This window comes from Myodes glareolus, chromosome 19 (assembly GCF_982192425.1).
Source record: "Myodes glareolus chromosome 19, mMyoGla1.1, whole genome shotgun sequence".
NCBI lineage: Eukaryota > Metazoa > Chordata > Mammalia > Rodentia > Cricetidae > Myodes > Myodes glareolus.
The window spans coordinates 45,942,341-45,961,095 of record NC_142044.1 but is presented as its reverse complement, the minus strand read 5'-3'; the positions used below and the strand labels follow the sequence as shown (position 1 = coordinate 45,961,095).

Sequence of the window (18,755 nt, the reverse complement as noted above, 5' to 3'; positions counted from 1 at the left end):
TGGAGGTGACACCAGGTCCCAAAGCTGGTGTGCAGCACACAGTGGCTCTCTGCCCTTTGATCTGCCCGCAGCCTCTTGATGGACCTGTGACCTACAACCTCTCACTTGACCCCCTGACCTCATAAATTCTGGAAACTCCTCACAAATCACCCAGAAGATAAACATCAACTGGGGTCATCGGGAGGAGGTTTAAGCCACTCCAGGCAAACAGGGAGGAAATAGAGTTTACTAAGTGGATGCAAAAGTGTCCCGGAGCCGTTGGAGTCTAAAGAGAGCATCCGAATGACCCTGACTGAAGGCAATGCTGCACAGATAACCTTCAATCTGATGTCAGGCAGGAGCTGTGCCTGTGCCGTTTACACCGTACCATCAGGGCCCGGGCACTGTGGCAGAATGCACCTGTGTGTACGTGCACACACGCGCGCGCGCGCGCACACACACACACACACACACACACACACACACACACACGTATGTGCGTATGTGTACATAGGAGCGGTGTGTGCAGTAGCTGACTTAACACACCCACCGCTGGGCTGGGCTGCTAGTCATCTCTCCACAGCCTGAGGTTCTCTTCTCTCTTCCACTGTCGCTGGTCTCCAACCCCCGTCTTTTCTGTCTCTCTTCCCAGAGGGAATGAACTGCATGAACAAAGACCATGGCTGTGCCCACATCTGCCGGGAGACGCCCAAAGGTGGGGTAGCCTGTGACTGCAGGCCCGGCTTTGACCTTGCCCAAAACCAGAAGGACTGCACACGTAGGTAGATTGGAGGCAAATGGGTCAGACACCCCCATGCGTCTCCTACCATGGCTTTATGGAGGGTCTGTCCAGGGTGCTGGACGTTGGACAGGGAGGCACTCGGTACCTGGGGTCAGGGGAGGACAGGTCTGCTGAGGGGGTTGGGGAAGCTGGAGGGGTGGCTCATGACCTCCCAGCTTTGGGATTTCTGTCCCTGGTATGACACCATCAACACAGCCCCAGGCACTGGCTCGGACCATCTGTAGAGCCCTGAACACAAGCTCCTCCCCTGTAGGGATGGAGGGCTACAGTGCGGAGGCCTAAAAGCCCCACTTTCTCTATCAGCCTGAGAAGCCCTAGGTGATAGAAGAGTATAAAGAAGCAAAGGAGAATGAGTGGGAGGGACAGGGTGGATGGGAAGGAGTGGACCCAGTGCCGACACTTTTCCAGGTCAGAACCCAGGGGGAGGATACAGTTCACTTGCCTGGCACAAAGCCCTGAGTTCCATCCCATCACTGCGTAGACCAGGTGTGGTGGTCCACACCTGTAATTATAGCACTTGAGAGGTTGAGACAAAGGAGGAGTTCAAAGCCAACCTCAGCTGTGCAGACAGTTTGAGGTCAGCCTGCGCTACAATGAGACCCTGTCTCAAAAAAAAAAAAAATTAAAAAGCTGAACTCAGTGACCTCCTTAGGACTAATTACAAACCACGAGCCCCATATCTGGTCTAATGAAGCCAGCAGGCCAGAGGTACCATTTCAAGGCCCGCTTGCTTGCCTGGAGGAGATCTGCCCCAGGATTCAGCATAGTATGGGTATGAGGACAGGGTTTCCCTGTGTCATGGAACTTTCTCTGTAGACCAGGCTGGCCTGGAAATCATGGAGATCTATCTGTCTCTGCCTCCCAAGTGCTAAGATTAAAGGTGTGCGCCACCACAGCCATCCCTAGTCCAACCTCTTATCGTGGGCATCCAGCCCATGAGTAGGAATGAAATTGGGAAAGAAAACAGAACTTAAGACATGCAAAGGCTTCCAGAGCACCAAACCCAACACACCCTGCCAACCGCTTTGTGGGAAGGAAATGGGATGCAGGCTGCATTTTGTTTGCTCTGGGTCTGCCAAGAGCTGAAGGAACTTCAGTCAATACTTCCAACTCAGCTGAGCCACGGCTTCATCAGCCTCACACTGTGGTGTAGAGGACATGCCGGAGGAGTCTGCTTCTGCCTCTTGAAGAATGTGTGCCTGCCTGTCTGAGCTTCTGTGGTGGCCGACTGACTCTGTGCTAAGGACCTCAGCTTTCCTCTCTTCCTCCATTCTCGGCAGAAGATAGCTGGCCCACCATTCCAGCCACTGTGACTCTCTCAGCTCATCTTCCCTGAACAGTTGTTAAGGCCTTGGAGACCCATGAGCTCCTGCTATTGTTCCTATCCTCGGGGACTCGTGCTCCAACCCTCTGTGCTATCTACCCATCTCCCAAAGTGGAGGCACTTTCTTCATCCTGGTGTTCTGTGAACTTTTCCCAGGGAAATGTGAACAAGTGCCTACTCACCGTAGATGGTGACAGACCAGAGTATGATTCCACCCAAGTTCAACGGGGGGAACCAGTGGATTTCCTGGGCTTATTTATGAAGCATGAACAACCTCAAAGCAGCTCCACCACCAGCAGAAAGTCTCATGCCAGCGTGAATGATGCCTTCCCCACAGCTGCAGACAGGGTCTCCCACCCCATCTGTTACCCTTACACATCCTATGTATTCTATCACTGCCTCGGACCACAGCTGGGGCAGAATTGCATACATCTGTCCGGATGAAGATGCTGTTGTGTTCAAGGAGAACATTCTACAATATCTGGCTATGGTCAGGATGTGGTCCAGTCTTTCTCATTACTGCTGGGTCTTACCCATGGAATGGCAAAGGCATGCATTATTGGCTGTCACCAAGGCAGGACAGAGATAGCCTAGGTCTAGCCTGGACCCACAGGCGGATTCTTCCAACTTCAGAGAAAACACTTGCTAACTGGCCACTTTCAGAGCAATTGGGCCTGACTTTAAGTCTCCCAGCCCTCATGCTGAGCAAGGACAGGAGCAGGCACAGGCTGCAGGCAAGAATGGTCTCCGAAGACTTGCTCCGTGCAGACACTAAAGAGAGGGCTGCCAGTGACCTCACTGAACCAGTTTACCATTATAACCCATCTGGGACTAATGCCATACAGGGAGGTTTACCCACAAAACTCCGCTGGGTGTCTAACTTGGCTGGGAGGACATGGGACAAGCCAGAGTCTGTGGAAAGCCAAGACCCCTACCCTTGTCACCACAGGGTCAAAGGGCTAAGCCCAGACTAGGGACATTTGCTGGTCCCTGGATCCATAGTCCTACCCTTCCTGTCAAGGTATTGAAAATCTAATTCTAGGTCCTAGTTCAAGGAGTGGGCAAAAACCCTAAGGGTTCCCTGGATGGTGGCACTCAGGAGGTCTGGCTTTGATTTCTTCTATGTGTTTTGAGAGGCATGGTTAAAGATGGTTTGGAAAACCAAATCCCCAGATCCCATGTAAGCCTAGACACAGTAGTGTATGTCTGTCATTCTGGTGTTTCTGTAGTAAGGTGGGATGTGGAGACAGGAGAATGCCTGGAAACTCGCAGGTCAGCTGGCCTGCTGTACATAGTGATAAACAAGAAGAGACCCCTGCCTCAAACAAGGTAGACGGTGAGGACCAGTGCAAAGGATGGGGAGACCTGCATGGACACCCTCCCTGCCCAACTCACTTGTATTCAAGAACCTTGGACTCTAGAGTTGATCAGGAGCCCAGGCTAGCCCAGCAACCTCTAGACTGGTGGGGAGAGGTGCAGGGCTCCACACCCCAATCCCTTGCCCCGTCAGAGTCTAGAGCCCTTTCCAGGAATAAGGATATTCCTTTATCCACCTTGTCTTCCCAAAGCCCAGCATGCAGAGAATAAGAGGAACTCTCGCTGCCTTTTCCCAAAATAATGCCCCATGCCCACCCTGAAGAGCAGAGTCTCCATACCAAAAAAAAAAAAAAAAAAAACTGCCCAGTTGGGGATTGGGGATCGACCCATCCCATGGAACCTATGCTGGCCCTGATCCTGATCCTGAGCCCTGGGCTTCTGTCCCCAAGAAGGAACACTGGACTGGGAAACACCAGCTTTCTGCCTATCACCACCATCCCTAAGTATGGAAAGGACAGACTTCATAGAGGAGAGCCTGTGGACCACCCAACTTCCCTGGAAGTTGGGTCAAGAAGATGACGTTACTGAGACGTCCTGGCTACTGAAGACAGTATGTGAGATGCCAGATAGATACCTGTCCTGTCCAGCCATTTTCATCCTATAATCTCATCCAGTGATTTCCCTCCCTTGCCAGCTGCCTGAACGGATCTACTTAGTAGGGCGTGATTAATTCAAACTCTCGGATCTGGAATTCGGTGCTCCTCGAACCAGGTCTGGACTCAGAATGACTTTCATAATTCAGTAGTGTGTGTAGGTAGAATACGGATATCCAGGCAAGGTCTCCATAAAGACATGCTGTCCAAACATTCAGGTGACATCTCTTGGCCACCACCTCATGGCGTGATAAAGTGGAGTCTCCAAGGGCCCCTCCGAGAGAGCTGGCTCAGATCCTCATCGTCTCTGGCAGCCTCCCTCCTCCTATACAGTGGCAGTGGACCATCTTTATGTAAATAAACCTGAACATCATTTGTCTACTTCAGACTGGCTTCCCCTTGCTCAGTCCCTTTCCCATGGGTGCAGGTTGCCGCTACGTCTGTGGAGGAGCATCTGGGCTTGAAGGGCCCAGATCCCCCAGCCATAGACAGCAACAATCACTCAGTGTATGTAGATAGCATACACCACAGATGACATTAACTTGCTTAAGTTCTGTCTATCTGGGGATTGCTGGTCTCCACAGTCAGTGCTGTGAGGGAACAGAGCTGAGATAACTCACATCTAGAACCCACAGAGTAGGATTCATGGGAACATCCCTCCACCTGTGCCGAGACACAGGCAGGGGATCCAGCTGTGTAAGAGCTAAGACTATCAATGTCTCTTTGAACTGTGGTTGCCATCTCCCCGACAGTGGACCCTGTATGTCTTGGTGTGAACAAGCCTGTGTTCCAGTGGGATTATTGGGGTTAAAGTATCTTACATGTGTGCCTAGTCTCTCCCTCACCCTCCACTCTCTTCATGCGTGAGCTGTGTGAAGCTCAGAGTCAGCTCTTGGGCCCACCTCTTGAGACTGGCATTTCTATCTGGCACCCTGGAGGGGCTCAAGAATAGAGATGCAAGTCCGCTTCCTTCGGTCACCTCAGGTTCTCGCTTTCCCCCACCCCACCCCACCCCACCCCAAAAAATAACCAATTCCAGTAAACTAACCATTTCTGTTGTTGTTCTGTTTATACACACGTGTGTACACTTTGGGACTAACTAGTAACCTGTAACTATGGAAACGGAGGCTGTCAACACAGCTGCGAGGACACAGACACAGGCCCCATGTGTGGCTGCCACCAGAAGTACGCTCTACATGCGGACGGTCGGACATGCATTGGTAAGTAGGTACTGCCCCTGCAGGTACCCTGTGTGGTCCCCCTGTCTTGGGGGAACAGAGGGAGAGAAGAAGAGGAGTCACCTACAAGGCCAATGGGGCTGGCAGGCACCCCAAGGGGAGCTTCTGGCATAAGAATATGCCCTGGGTCCCTCAGTACCCTGGGACAACGTTCCCTAGGGTTGGGTTTCCCCAGTGGGGCTGCTTCTTGTCCTCAAACTCAACACAGGGGTTGTCTGCAGCAGTGTGTTTGAGCCTGGGGACATCGTCTGTCCCCCAAAGCCCAGTATTTTCTAATGTGAGAAACTCTTGGCAGCCTCGCTGAGTCTGTGTGAGCACTTGTAGGCCCGGGCACTGTTCACAGTCGTGTAGAAACTGAGTGTCCTAGCACGTGGCTCACCATGAGGGTGGAGGTGTGCACCCTGCGTGGTCGTGCGTGCTTGGGACTGCTTCTCATTCTGGGATGGCGGGCTCTCCCTAGGATTCCTCACCCACCTGAGGTCCCTTCTCCCTCGGCAATGCTTCTGTCCCATCACCTGCTTGCTCCATGGAACCATGATCGAAACTCAGCCACCTCCTCCTTCCGGGTCCACGTTCCCAAGGGCAGCTTGAACATTTGTAGTTATACTATGCAATAATTACTAATATGGTTTTTTTTTCTCCTGTTCAAAAACAACAGCAAGATTTTTTTTTTAACTAAGAAAAAGGAATTTCAGAGTTTGGGGCCAAGGGTCTACGTGCTAGGACCCAAAATGAGTTTCGCTATTTCTTTGAAAAGGTCCCATTTCTTATGATCAACTTTGAGGGTGATTCGGAGGGACTTTTGAGTGACAGAAAGGTGTTCGGTGAAGCCATGTACGCACACGCGTCCCAAAGCTGCTATCTTTTCCCATCCCCTGTCGCTGCTCCCTGGTGTCTTGGAAAGCTGGGTGCTAGGCCGCTCAGGGATCCCAGGTCATCCCCTGTGTAGTCGGGGCTGTCCTGCTGCCTGTGGTGGCTCTCCCCAGCTCTGTGTGGCCTCTTCTCTCGGACAGCCATTTTTTTTATTTCATTTTACCTCATTCCTGCTGCTTCTCTTGTGATGGTCCCTGATTGCCTGTCTTGTCTGATAACTGACATTTGTTAATCATTTTTCAGAGCCAAAAGCCAAAACCAAACCAACCAATCACCAAAAAAAATAATTAATTAATTAAAAAAAATTAAAAGTCAAACCAGGTCTCAGACCAGTGTCTCTATTGCAGCCTGATCCCATCTAGAACTTTCTGTCCTCTGACCTCTCTCCCTTTACTGTCCTGCCCAGAGCTCCTTCAAGCCACTCTGGCCTCCCCTCTCTCTGTCTTGTCTGTTCAAGTCTCCCATGTCCAGTCGAGCCTGCCCTGCAGCCGCTGGACCAGCACAGACAACTGCCGGGCGTATGAACTCTAGCCCAGATCTAACCCTTATTGTCTGTGTCCTCCTCACTCCGTCCTCTCTCATCTTATTTTTATTTTTTTTAACGTCTACTGCATGTGACAGTCCCTGCTTGGATCTCTTTCCCCGATCCCACATTTCCTGTTAGTCCCCTCTCGTTAGAAACTAGCCCCCTACCCAGCTCCAGCCACTGTGGCCTCAACTCCTAGCCAGAATGAGAAACCTCCCGTCCTGCTTTGCTTTCTGTCACCAGTCCCAGCAAAGCGTCTTGGCACAGCTTTGTGCCCAGTGGCTGGAGGCTCCCCGGCTGGCCCGAGCCGTTTCCCTCCCGCACGCTCCCACAGTAACTGACCCTTCTCTGCAGTCCCCTGTTGAGCACTCGAATGCTTAGCTCTGGTCCTCTAGACAAGCAGGCAACCAGTGCTGCCCAGATCCCCTGGATTTTCTGTCTGTCCAATGGGATCCAGTGTTCTCTGTGTATGTATGTGTCTGTTTCTCTGTGAGTTTTGTTCTTAATTTTGCATGAGTGGCAGCATCCTTGTAACAGGGCATCTGCTGTCCCAGGTATATCCATCACCAGACCTCGCAAACCTATCCCTTTGTCCTGTGCTTTGTCCTGCACCTGCTTGAGCCTCAGGGACCTGTAACCGCTTCTCTCTGTGAGCCCATGGCATGCTTTCTGCTTCTGCGTCCTCCACGCAGGCTTCCTGCTGACCTCAGACACATACCCTGCTTGGCTGCACACAGACCCTGTTTCCCCACTGTGTCCAGGTCGTGTTGTGGCCATCTTTCTTGTCTGCATGCCATCCCTCCCACCCTTGCTTCCTCTTTGCTTTGCCCTGAGCACACCCGCCTGAAAGTTCCTGGGATTAGCCCTTGGCGAGGGCACCGTGCTGGCCCGGCATGCTGTGTTGGCTTTGTGTGCGCCACGCCAAGAGGCTGACTGTCTTGGGCCGCGGGAAGTGGGCTCTCATTAACCACCGGCTCCGTGTTTGTCCCTTACTTGTGTTCTAGAGAAGGATGAGGCTGCAATTGAGCGCTCTCAGTTCAATGCCACGTCAGTAGCTGATGTGGACAAGCGGGTGAAACGGCGGCTCCTCATGGGTAACACTTTTCTTCCACTTCCTTTGTTCTCCTTGCCCTTTTGGGTATGTGGGTGAGTGTGAATGAGTGCTGGCCTGGGGGGTGCTGGTGTGTGGTCTTGCGTGTGTGTGTACATGCTCGCTTTGGGGAGTATGAGAGCCTGGGTATGGATGTGTGACTGTGTGGATGCCGGTGGGGAGGAATACCGCTGTGTGAGCCTGTATGTATGCTAGCGTGTGAGTGTGTGTGAGCCTGAGGAGTACATTCGTGTGGTATGGGGGCTCTGTGTGTTGTATGTGAATGTGGGGAGGCTCTACCGCAGAAGGGAACTCATTATTTTCCTTTTTAATTTTTTTTTACCCTCCATAAAGCACATTTATTTCTTTGTTTGTATATTATAGCAAAGAACCCAGTACCCTGAGTACATGAGCCTCCTCTACTTACTCAGGAACCAACATGTCCATTAGGCTCCCAGGGTCAGAATACCACATAGACTCAGTGGCCATTGCGACTTCTGTGCAGCATGGTCCTCTGACCTTACTCTGGGAGTATCAGGGGAGGCCCGCTGGCAGGACCGCTGCTAGGCAAGCCCAAGGACAAAGGGAAGGGAAGGAGGAGAGAGGGACCACTCTCAGCAACAGAATAGAGATAAGACAGGGCTCTGCCTCTACATCCCCTCCTTTTCCTGCCCAGTTCTAGGTCGCTGGCCTGTAGCCTGCACCAGCTGACGGCACCTCCTGAGCACAGCTACCGCCGCCAGGGTTGTCACAAGCTGCTCAGAGGCACTGCCAGGCTCATCCAAGCCTTGGTACCTGTGCAGCTGTGTAGAAGAGTCCCTAGTCCTCAGAGGGTTACACTGAGACTGCCTCATTACCCTGCATTGCCGAGCACCGTGAGGGATCATGGCCCGGGGTGGGGGGGGCTGGAGGTTGGAGCCTGACAGTCCTGGAGAAGTCTTCTTATGTGGAGGCCCCAGCTGGAAAGCACATGAATTCCCAGCACTTCTCTCCGAAATAGGCCCCTGTGAAGGGAGTCAGGGTACCCTAGGACTCTAGCCTCTAGCTGGTCGCCAACCCCCAGTGAGGCAGGACAGCTCCCAGGTGATGTTAGTAGATGCAAGGCCTGGAGAATAGCAGAGGTGCGCATCCCTGTTTTTGTTTCATGCTTGTCAGGGCACACTTGGACATCAGAGCCAGGCTATGTGTGGAAGGCCAGATAGTCAGGAAGGGGAAGAAGAATTGAGTCAAGGGTTAGCCTCAGAGAGAGTATGCCAGCATACTGTCCTGGGAGAGTCTAAATCTGGAGGTGGCTTGGCCCCTCTAGGGTCCCAAGATGAGAGGGAGGGAGGATAGGACAAAGGGCAGCATCTGGCAATAGAAGAGGAGTATTAGGGACAATTTCATGACGGGCCAGATCTTGGGTCACGTGGCTGCTTAGATTGTATCTCTGACCCAGCTCTCCTCCAGAGGACCAAAGTGAGGATGTGATGTGAGAGAACATGGGACCAAGGCCCTGAGTGTTCAGAGTTCACTGGAGCCAAGGGCACCCATCCTATTGTCACATAGCTCTCAAGATGACCCCACAGGTTTCTACAAGCCCTGAAGCCATTGTGGATGGGGTCTATTTGGGGAATGAGAAATCCAGAGGCAGGGGGTGCACCCCTCAGGAAGCAATGGTGAGGGAGTGGCTCTCCCCACCCCACACTTCCTACCTTGCCTCCGTCTGGTACTGTACACATTTTCTGTGCTCTGCACACATTTGGAGCAGGCTGATTCTCAGGCCAAGAGAACCTCCTTTCCCTGTGGGCGCCCAGCACCATAAATCCCTCTGGCAGTGGCTTCTCATCATGAGCTCCACAATGGAGGTGCAGGCTTGAGACCACACCTCTAGCTGTTAGAACCAGGAACTCTCCAAGAGAGATTCCGTGCCCTGACCATAGAGGCCACATCCCTTAGATGCCTACAAGTCCACTATCAACCTCACAGTTGTGAGCCAGAGCCAGGGAGCACACAAAAATCCAGCGGACACAACCCAGAGAGAGACTTAAAGCCCCAGGCACTTGTCAGCCTCCAAGCCTCTCTGTTCCTTCTGGGGACCTACCTACTCTTTGCCTGAACTGTGTGATTTTGACTACAAGAGTCTCAGTTTAGAGCCTAGAAGTGAGCTAGTCTCGACTCAAGCCTGCAGCATCATTCATGCAAAGGTGTTGGTAGCTCCTCAGACTCAGAACCCCACTGGGAGCACCAGGCAGGGCAGGGATGGTCAGCTGACCCTGGTGAAAAGTATGTAGTAGAGGGAGGCCATAATGCTCACTAAGGACAGAAGTGGCTCTGTTCCTGGTGGGACAGCAGGGTGCTACCCCATGCGTTGAGGGAGAGGAGGAAGCCATCCTTATCCTTCTGGGGGGAGTGAGGAGAGATCCTTCAAGAGACCTGGGAGGAACTAGAGTCCATTCAGACCAAACAGCCTAAGGAGGCCTCTCAGCACAGGACCTTTAACATGGTCCTGTCAGCCAAGGCCTCCTTGCCATGTGGGTTCTGAGTTATAATAGGTGATCCAGCCAAGGCTGAGAGGACCCTCTGTGAAGGCAGAGTCTACAGCGGTTCTCTCATTGATCCAGCCCAGGGCCCCAAGTCTCCCTGCCCATAGTGGAAGCTCCAAAGGCAGTCCCACACGTGTAGGCAGTCCCACACGTGTAGGCAGTCCCACACGTGTGAGACATACTGAGCAGGGTGAGCTACGGCTCCGCCTCAGTCCTTGCAGTGGTACCCACCTTTCCTGACTGCCTCGTGTCTTCAAACCCTCTGCCCAAATTTTCCCTCCTCTACAGGCTTAGAAGTATCTGTCCCACATTAGGAGTTCAGGATGAAAGTCCTGAGAAGGGAGGTAAACACAGCTAGGGCAGTCTCCTGCAGGTTACCGAATCCACAACCAGTCACCAGTCACAGAATGTGCCTGAGGCTCAGCGGCTGTTCAGGTCTTCATGGTTTTCCCGAAGGCACCAAGTAGCAGAACCTGCAGCTAGCCAGTGGGGTTCTGCGGGAGCCCTCAGGAGAGCAGGATGCCTGACCCTCTAGAGCAGTGACCCCAGCCTCTACTCTGCCCAGGCTTCACTGAGGGCTGGTGCTGGCATGGTTGATGGATAAGGACACAGGGAGAGAGGGGAGCTGAGACACTTCCTCCCTGGGCTGTCCTAGCTGACTCTGCGCCTGTCGCCTGACCCTTTGAGGCCCGCGTTCCTCTGCTTCCTCTTAGAGCCTGTCCATGGGTAGATGCTCAGTATTTATAGATGTCAGAACAAATAGATACTTCCTGGTCTGAGGCGGCTGGGGGTGGGGGGGTCTTGGGTTTACAGGGATAGGAATCCCCCAAAGCCTTCCTATCCTGTCCTTCTTTACCTGGAGGTCCCTCTTCATAAACTTTCCCACTGATGGCCAGAATTTAGGTCCCGCCCCAGCATCCGTGATTTTCTTCATCCACAGCCGTTGTACAGGCCAGAGGTGCCTGGACCGGAAGAGAGGTGAAGACTCTGACCCTGAGGACAGCCTGTGAGGCCTCTGGGAGTCACAGCCGCCAGGGATATTTCTTAGCCACCTCCTCCCCACCCCACCCCCCACGCAGAGACATCTGTGAAGTGGGAATTACACAGTGTGTCCTCACTAGAGCAGTCATGAAGATGGTATGAGCCCACCTAGAAAAGGCATCTAGCATGGTACCTGAGCCATACACAGCACTTACCAGTGCCAGCTATTGGTATAGGTAGCCAGGGTACGAACCCAAGTGTAAGAGACAGCCAGGAATTTGTCGGGCGAGCAGGCAAGGTGGAGCCAGCATTGCCCTTGGCCCTGCCCTGTCCTTCTCCCCTAGCCCTGTCTCCTCTTCTCTGTCCCTGTCCTCCCACCTGGATGCCCCCTGTCTCTCTGGGTATAACCTCTTCCTGTCCTGGGCACCCTGCCTCAGTGGGTCCTACTCACCACCATCACTGCCCAGTGCCACTTTGGGTGGTCCTGACAAGGCTACCCCAGTCTTCCAGCCCTCACTCACCTTCCCCATGTCCCTATTCACACCCCTCCTCTGCCCCAACTGTGTGTCCCCTTTCTGCTAACAGGGCCTAACTGCCCACAGAACTCCAGAAACCGGACACCATTGAAAAGGATCGGGTGACCAAGCTACACCCAGCCACCAGACAGAGCCCACACGTGGCTAGCTAGTCATTTGGGTCCCTGTCTAAGGCCTGAGTCCCTCCCTTGTTTGGTCTTACATACATCTGGCCCTGATAGGAATTAAGTGAATGGCGATCTGGCTGTTAAAACAGAGAGGGCAAAGGTGCAGGGTCCTGGCAGGGTTTACCAATGGAAAAAGAAAAAAACCTGGCTGACCCCAGGTAGAGAAACTGGAGCTTATAATGCAGGAGCCACGCAAAGCCACAGAAGCAACACTTTTGGACCTGGTGACCAGGCCTGACTGGAGGACCCTTGGCTGAGGGATAGCATCGCTGAGGACTGAGCCTCACAGAAAGAAGGCAACCCTGCCTTAGGTCCTCTTTTCCCATGTCCCATGTCCCACCCATCATAGTGGAGCCAGGCACTTTGACACTCAGATGTTCCTAGGCCTCAGCCCTTCCAGGGATTTTTCTATCCTGGACCTGTGCCCGCTTCTCATTGCCCTGCCACAGTTCTCTCCCTAGAGGCTCAGCCTCCTCCTCCCTGACTCTCATCCCACTGATGCTTAGCTGCAGGCACAACCACCTTCCCTGGCATGAACCATACCTCCTTCCTCAGCTCCTTGCCCCCTCAGAATCTGACCTGTGTGCCCCCAAACCTTCTGAAGTGTGACCTCAGAGCCCACTGCCATTAACCACATTGCCCATCTCCGACTCCTGATGGACTCAAGTGTCTCTGTATATCTGCATGCCACAAATGGAAGGTTCCAGAAAAAGAGGTACAGCCTTCCTTTGCCCCAATCTAGTGAGCCTGAATGTAGAAACAGACAAACCCATGAGGCTCTTCCCTCCCAACCTACCTAGAAACTGTCTCCCTATGGGAAGGACATGGCCTGTGCCCCTAGCTACATCTCCCCTTCTGCTTTTAGTCAAGTCCCCTGGAACGGAGTGTGCAGGCCAGAGCGGGCAGGCAGTTTCTCAAGTTTTTCTCAAGCAGGGTTCAGAGACTGACGTGGGCAAAGTCACAGGGGTGAGGGCAGGGAAGGGCTTCATGTTGCACCTCCAAGATAGAGCTTGTTGCTAAGGACATGTGTCTGTTCTTACAGTATGAAGCCCCATGGCTAGACAGAAGTCCAGCCACACAGCAGGGGCCCCTCATTCGAATTCATTCTGGCCCAACTTCTACAGTCTGCTATGGCTGCCATCTTGATTCCCCAGGCACCCTTCAGGGCCACCTCACATCCCTGAGCTTCACTCTCCCTTGTGACTGGGCTGGGCTGAGGGCTGTGTCCCCCAGAGGAACTTAGAAGAGCTCAAAGAAGCCCTGTGGTCCTATGTGTAGCCCAGAGCAAATACTCAGTCACAGGCCTTTCTGTCTCCTCAGTGTTTCCACTTGGCCAGGCCTGTGGAATGCAAGTGGGGAGTCAAACCTGACGTAGGCCCAGTGGTGAGGAGAGAAACCCAGGCCTTGCCTGGCCTTGGTCAGCTCTTACTGCTAGGCTGGTGGAACTAACCCGAGGAAGCACAGGATTACCAAAGATCAGCCAGGAACCCAATCTGAACCCTTCCAGGAAAGCAATCACCCCAGGGGCTCACAGGCTGGGAGAGCATAGAGGTTTGTGTCTGACACCACAGATCACTTCTAGCATAGGGGTCATTTTCCTGGAGCAGCCTCTGACATCTGAGCCTGGGCTTTCCCTCTGTGAAGCAGCCTCTTCTCTAACCACAGGTGTCTAGAGGCACACACAGTTCCTCCACTCAGGCACTGTGGCCTGTCCACTTGTGCATGCTCAGGCAAGGGCACACTCAGTGAGTGTTAGCTGCTGCTGCTGGGACTCCTCACAGAACCGCTGGGTCACACCTAGCCAGAGGACAGCCCCGCATAGACAAAGGGCTCACACCCAGATACTCACCAACTGTGTAACCTGGAAGAGCAGATCCAGATGTTCACCAGCTGTATGACCTGCCTGCATTCTTCCCTGAGCCATGCATATGAATAGACAGTTATTGCCCCTCCCCCACCTTCCCTTGGTGGGGGGAGGCTGACTGGGGGACTCTAGGAAAAGGCTTCCTGGGAGCATCTTCTTTCTCCCTGGAACCTGAACCTAGGGAAAGAGAGCAAGAGAGCAGGAAGACAGGGACAGGCTTGCATCCTGAGATCGCTGTTCCTGCCTCCTGACCTTAGGAAAAGCCTCCATTGTCCTGCCTTATAGATAAGGAGTCTGTCAGATCCTGAGTTGTCCTCTGGCTCCTTCCAGTTCTTTCTGCAGACCTGTAGGGCCCCTATCCCCAAGATGGATTCTGCTTCCCCAACAACCATGTAATAAGCATCCTAACCCTTTCAGGTACATGCAACTCTTCCCTGGCACTCCCACAATCCCTAGAGTCAAGAGCCCTCAGGACTCTAGAATACAGTCCCTCTAATGGGAGTTTGTCTCCCTAAGGTCTGAAGGATGGGACCTGCACAGCCAGGCCACCATCAGCTCACCACCACCAGGCTGTGTTAGGAAGAAAGTCCAGGAAGCACCATGACTGCCTCTGAGGTCTGCTGGACCCTTGAGCAATATGGCTGCAGGGGCCTGCTGGCCTCAGTCCTGAGCAGTACCGGTGCTAAATGGGCAGCCTTCTCTCCTGCTTCCCCTGGGGACCTAGTCCTAGCCTTTCCAAACTCCTGGTTTCATTGCACAGAGTCTTTCCCGGTGCCTTGCCCCACGCCATGCACGCACTGTGATGCTCCCTGCTAAGTGACAGGACGGCTTGAGAGACCTTGCTCATTAAGCCCAGCACAGTGACAGATCCAAAGCTGCCCACATGATACCAATGATAGCTGAACTTGAGATGTCCCCAGTGGACACAGAAGAGAAGAGACCAGAGTGATGGGAGCTGGGGCAGGGTCAGCAGTGAGCTGAGGGGAGAGGGTCAGAGGTCAGTCAGTAGGTAGATGGAGAGGGCCAGTGGTTGACTCCTTCACAGCTGCTCCAGCCAGTTCTAGAGGCCGAAAGGCAGATGGGCCCACCCTGACTGAGGCCTATACAGATGCAACCATGGCTTGGGGCAGCTCCCTACCAGGGCCATGTCTTCAAGGGACAAGGCAGATGCTAGGTTTGGGGCCTTCAGTGAGGTCAGGCACATACAAATGGGAACCAGCATTCTAGAGAGAGGAGTCAGGCCTCTGCCTACAATCACCCAGTTTGCAGGAGCAAAGTCTGGCATACAGGCCAATGGGCTGTACCCAGCTCTTTTGTTAAACTGTCACAATGCTCTGCCCAGCTGCCTCATGTTTGGACCCAAACCCTGGGTCACTCTCATTACCCCCACTTCAGCCCTGCTCCCCTTTGCCAGGACTGACACAGGGTAGGTAGGATTCATTTCCCATGCCCCGTGTTACTCCTCCAAGTTTCTGCTTGCTAATCCCATCATTAACCAGGAGCCATCCCCACCATGCTGGGCCTGTGCTGATCACGGAGCAAAAGGGATACCCAGGTATGGCTCTTTCTGGAGCCGTATGGTGGGTAGGGAACAACCAAGCATATTGTCCTCTTGATGCCTGGCTTCTGAAAATATGGGACTGTGGGCTTTCTGAGTCCCAGTGACTTCATTGGCTTGGCCAAAGGGGCTACCCAGCAGAAGCCAGTGAGAAAAGCAAGGTCTTAGCCCTGTGCCATCTCCCCTAGGAAGCAGCTGGCTCCTGTCAGTTGTCTCTGTGGCTCCTCCCTCATTACCAAAGAACTGTCTTTTTGGTCTCTACACTGCCCACTAGATTGGGGCGTCTATGAGACCAGGGTTGGGTTCCAAGCGCATCTGCTCAGCTTAGAGTCACTCAGAAAGGGTTATTTTATTATTTATTTCTATTTTATGTGCATTGGTGTTTTGCTTACATGCATGCTTGTGTCAGGGTGCCGGATCCCCTGGAACCAGAGTTACAGACAGTTGCGAGCTGCCATGTGGGTGCTGGGAATTGAACCCAGGTTCTCTAGAAGAGCAGCCCATGCTCTTAATGTCTGAGCCATCCCTCCAACCTCTCAGGAAAGGATTATTACATGATTCAGCCATGGACAGGGCATCCTGGACTCCATGTGTCAAGGGTCTGAAACTTGGCACCAAGAGTGAAGCGGTCACAATTATAGACCAGCCTATTAAGCACTGGTGCCTCTGGCCCTTGTATCTAGGCCATTCAAATACTACATGGTAAATAGTTTGTCTCTGAGCAGATACAGGCCAAATCTCTGTGTGCAAAGGGACTTCCCATGCTTACACAGAGCATGGGTCCATGGAACCAGTCTGACTGCCCAGCTCAAGTTGATCCTCACGTGGGTAAGACTGTCCTTCAGGGAACATGCTGATCAATGGTGGTGCCAGTCTGCAGAGCCTACACAGGGGCTGCTCCCAGATAGTAGGTCTTCTGCCTTTGCCTCCTATCAGAATCATGGCACCTCCCATCAGAATCATGGCACCTGCCTCAAGCCATCACCCTGCTTCCTCATTGAGACACCCTGGGAACCGGTCATCAAAGCCCCACTCCTGGACTAGTCCTGTTCACATGGCTATGTGAGCATGCCAGATCCTTGGGTGGTTATGTGATCTGGAAATCCTAAATCATTTTTTAACACAGGCCCCCTCATTATTTCTCACTGAGCCACAAGTGCACGCGAACAAACTCCTCAGATCCTTAGTTCTGTCTGAGAAAGGGACAGGCTTGTTTTTGTCTGTTTGTTTGTTTGTTTTGAACTGTTGTGCACTCTTCTGAAGGTAGTAGATGAGAGGGTGCCTCTGGAGGGTGGTTCTCTTGCAGGAGAGATGGGGCAGCCATTAGGAAGAGCCCTGTAGTTCTCAGCTGGAGCCAGGGCACAGAGAGAGATGGAACTCACAGGATCACAAATGAACTTGGCTCTGACCCTTGAGAGAAGCCCTCTTTCCCTTAAACTCCAGCATCAGCATCACAGTCCTGGTGGACAGACCCAGGCTTTCCCGGGCTGGCTTGTACACCATCCCCAGCTCAGGGACTGGGATGGGAACCCGAGAAGGCCACTAGGGTGGTGAGAAACAAGAGGAGCCCAACCCCTGTCCAAACCTCATCTACCACTCACTGGAATGAGGAATGCTTTCCAAGTTTCTCTGAGACAGTAGTGGCCAACCATCAGATCTAGGCGGCCTCCGGTCTCAGAGGGGCAGAGGTAAGGCTGTTTGCAAGGTCCCCAGAGATGAGAGCTGTGCAGTCCTCCACTGCTGATGAAGCTGTCAGCAGTGCCCAGAGGCTTCTGGTTGGAAATTATTCTAGAGACAGGATGCTCAGTCTCACCCTGCCAGCCAGTGCCCCACCGGGGACCTTCTGGGTTCTGCACGTGTTGCATTTTGTAGTACCCCTCACCCAGAGCAATATGGCTGAGGTGGAGAAGGCAGAAGTGATTTCTTTGTCCAACAGGAGGGTAGAGAACCCTCCTGGGCACCAAACTTCTCAGGGAATGCTCTCCTAAGAGCTACTTAGAGCAAGTCGGACTGTGACGTCATAGGACAGTGACGGCACGGCCACAGTAAAAATAGAGCCAGCAGTTGCAAACTATGAGGAAGCAGTTTGATCGGGTCCCAAGGGAGATGGGGGAGAGGCGCAGACTCAATGGACTGGATAGAAAAGCATTCTTGTTGTCGGGAGCTCCCTGGCTAGGGAAACACGGACAGTTGGGAGTAGTGTCTAGCCACACGTGTGACTGACTGCTCAAGCCCCCGGAGCCGGTCTGGCCAAGGCAGGTTAAAGAACTTTAGGTAGAGCCGTGTGCCCAGGGGGCTGTGTGTTCGGTTTAGTCCAGCCAAGCAGATTCCAGTCACCGCTGCCACAAGGTCTGTGCATCTGGGCCTAGGCACTGCGTTCAGGAAGTGAGGTTCAAGAACTGAGAAGGCAGGGATGTGAGACATGGGGTGGGCGAAGGGGGCTGGTGTATGGTGATCATTGTAATGAGGTGCTGTGGACTTGGGGGCTGGCCCCCAAGAACAGACACAGAGGCATTCCTGGTCACTGGGGACTCAGAGCCTGAAGCTGGTGCATCAGCCATTGGCTGGGACAAAGCAAGGAGGACTTTTAGCCTGGCATAGGAGAGAATGACTTGCAATGGGGGTGCAAGAATGATTGACCACTATGCCAGAACCCAGCTCCCCATCTTAGCCTCAGTCTACCCAATGAGCAGATGGGGCCAGCAGGTCCCCAAGGCCTCCTTAGTTAAATTCCAAGTCCCGTCAAAGGGGAAGGAGGAATCACAAACTGTTAGGTTTGGTTCCCAAGAACACAGTTCCTAATGCCTAAACCCCACCCCTACCATCAGAGAGGTCCACCCAGCCCCAGCTGGTATCACTTGCCCCCCTCCCCCACAATCCCCCCCCATCACTGAGCTGTAATTACCCACACTTCAGAGACAGGTAGCCTTTCTGCCCCTCTCTAGAAGGCTGTCCCACATGAAAGGCTGGCAGGCTCTCAGCTGGGGTGGGCACCCCTCTCTAGAAGGCTGTCCCACATGAAAGGCTGGCAGGCTCTCAGCTGGGGTGGGCGGCAGGATTCCCCCTCTGGTTTAACCCCAGAAAAGGAAACATTGGGTGAGCACCCCCCAGGTCCGCACCTGGGCCTCATGACTTTAAAGTAGAGAGCTTATTTGATCTTCACCTTAGCCCTGGGGGGGGGTGAGCTCGTCTTCTCACTCCCCAGGTGTGGGACTGCCTTCTACCTCACCATCCTGCCCCAGTGAATGCATCTGTGTGGAGATGAGAGGGTACACATAGGCTACAAACCAGTTAGAACCAGTCCATGCTGGCATAGGGGCCC

The 18,755-nt window shown here is 53.3% G+C and overlaps 1 protein-coding gene across 2 annotated transcripts in view; it reads left to right on the top strand.

The window, feature by feature from the left end:
- The window catches only part of Scube1 (signal peptide, CUB domain and EGF like domain containing 1), a 118,928-nt gene that overhangs the window by 64,059 nt on the left and 36,114 nt on the right, over window positions 1-18,755 (top strand). Inside the window, exons 5-7 of one of the 2 annotated variants that reach the window (XM_087899127.1) lie at window positions 632-757; window positions 5,179-5,295; window positions 7,717-7,806. In XM_087899127.1, the coding sequence (XP_087755253.1) occupies window positions 632-757; window positions 5,179-5,295; window positions 7,717-7,806 (333 nt within the window). The remainder of the gene's footprint in view (window positions 1-631; window positions 758-5,178; window positions 5,296-7,716; window positions 7,807-18,755) is intronic. The other variant, XM_087899128.1, reaches the window with a different exon arrangement.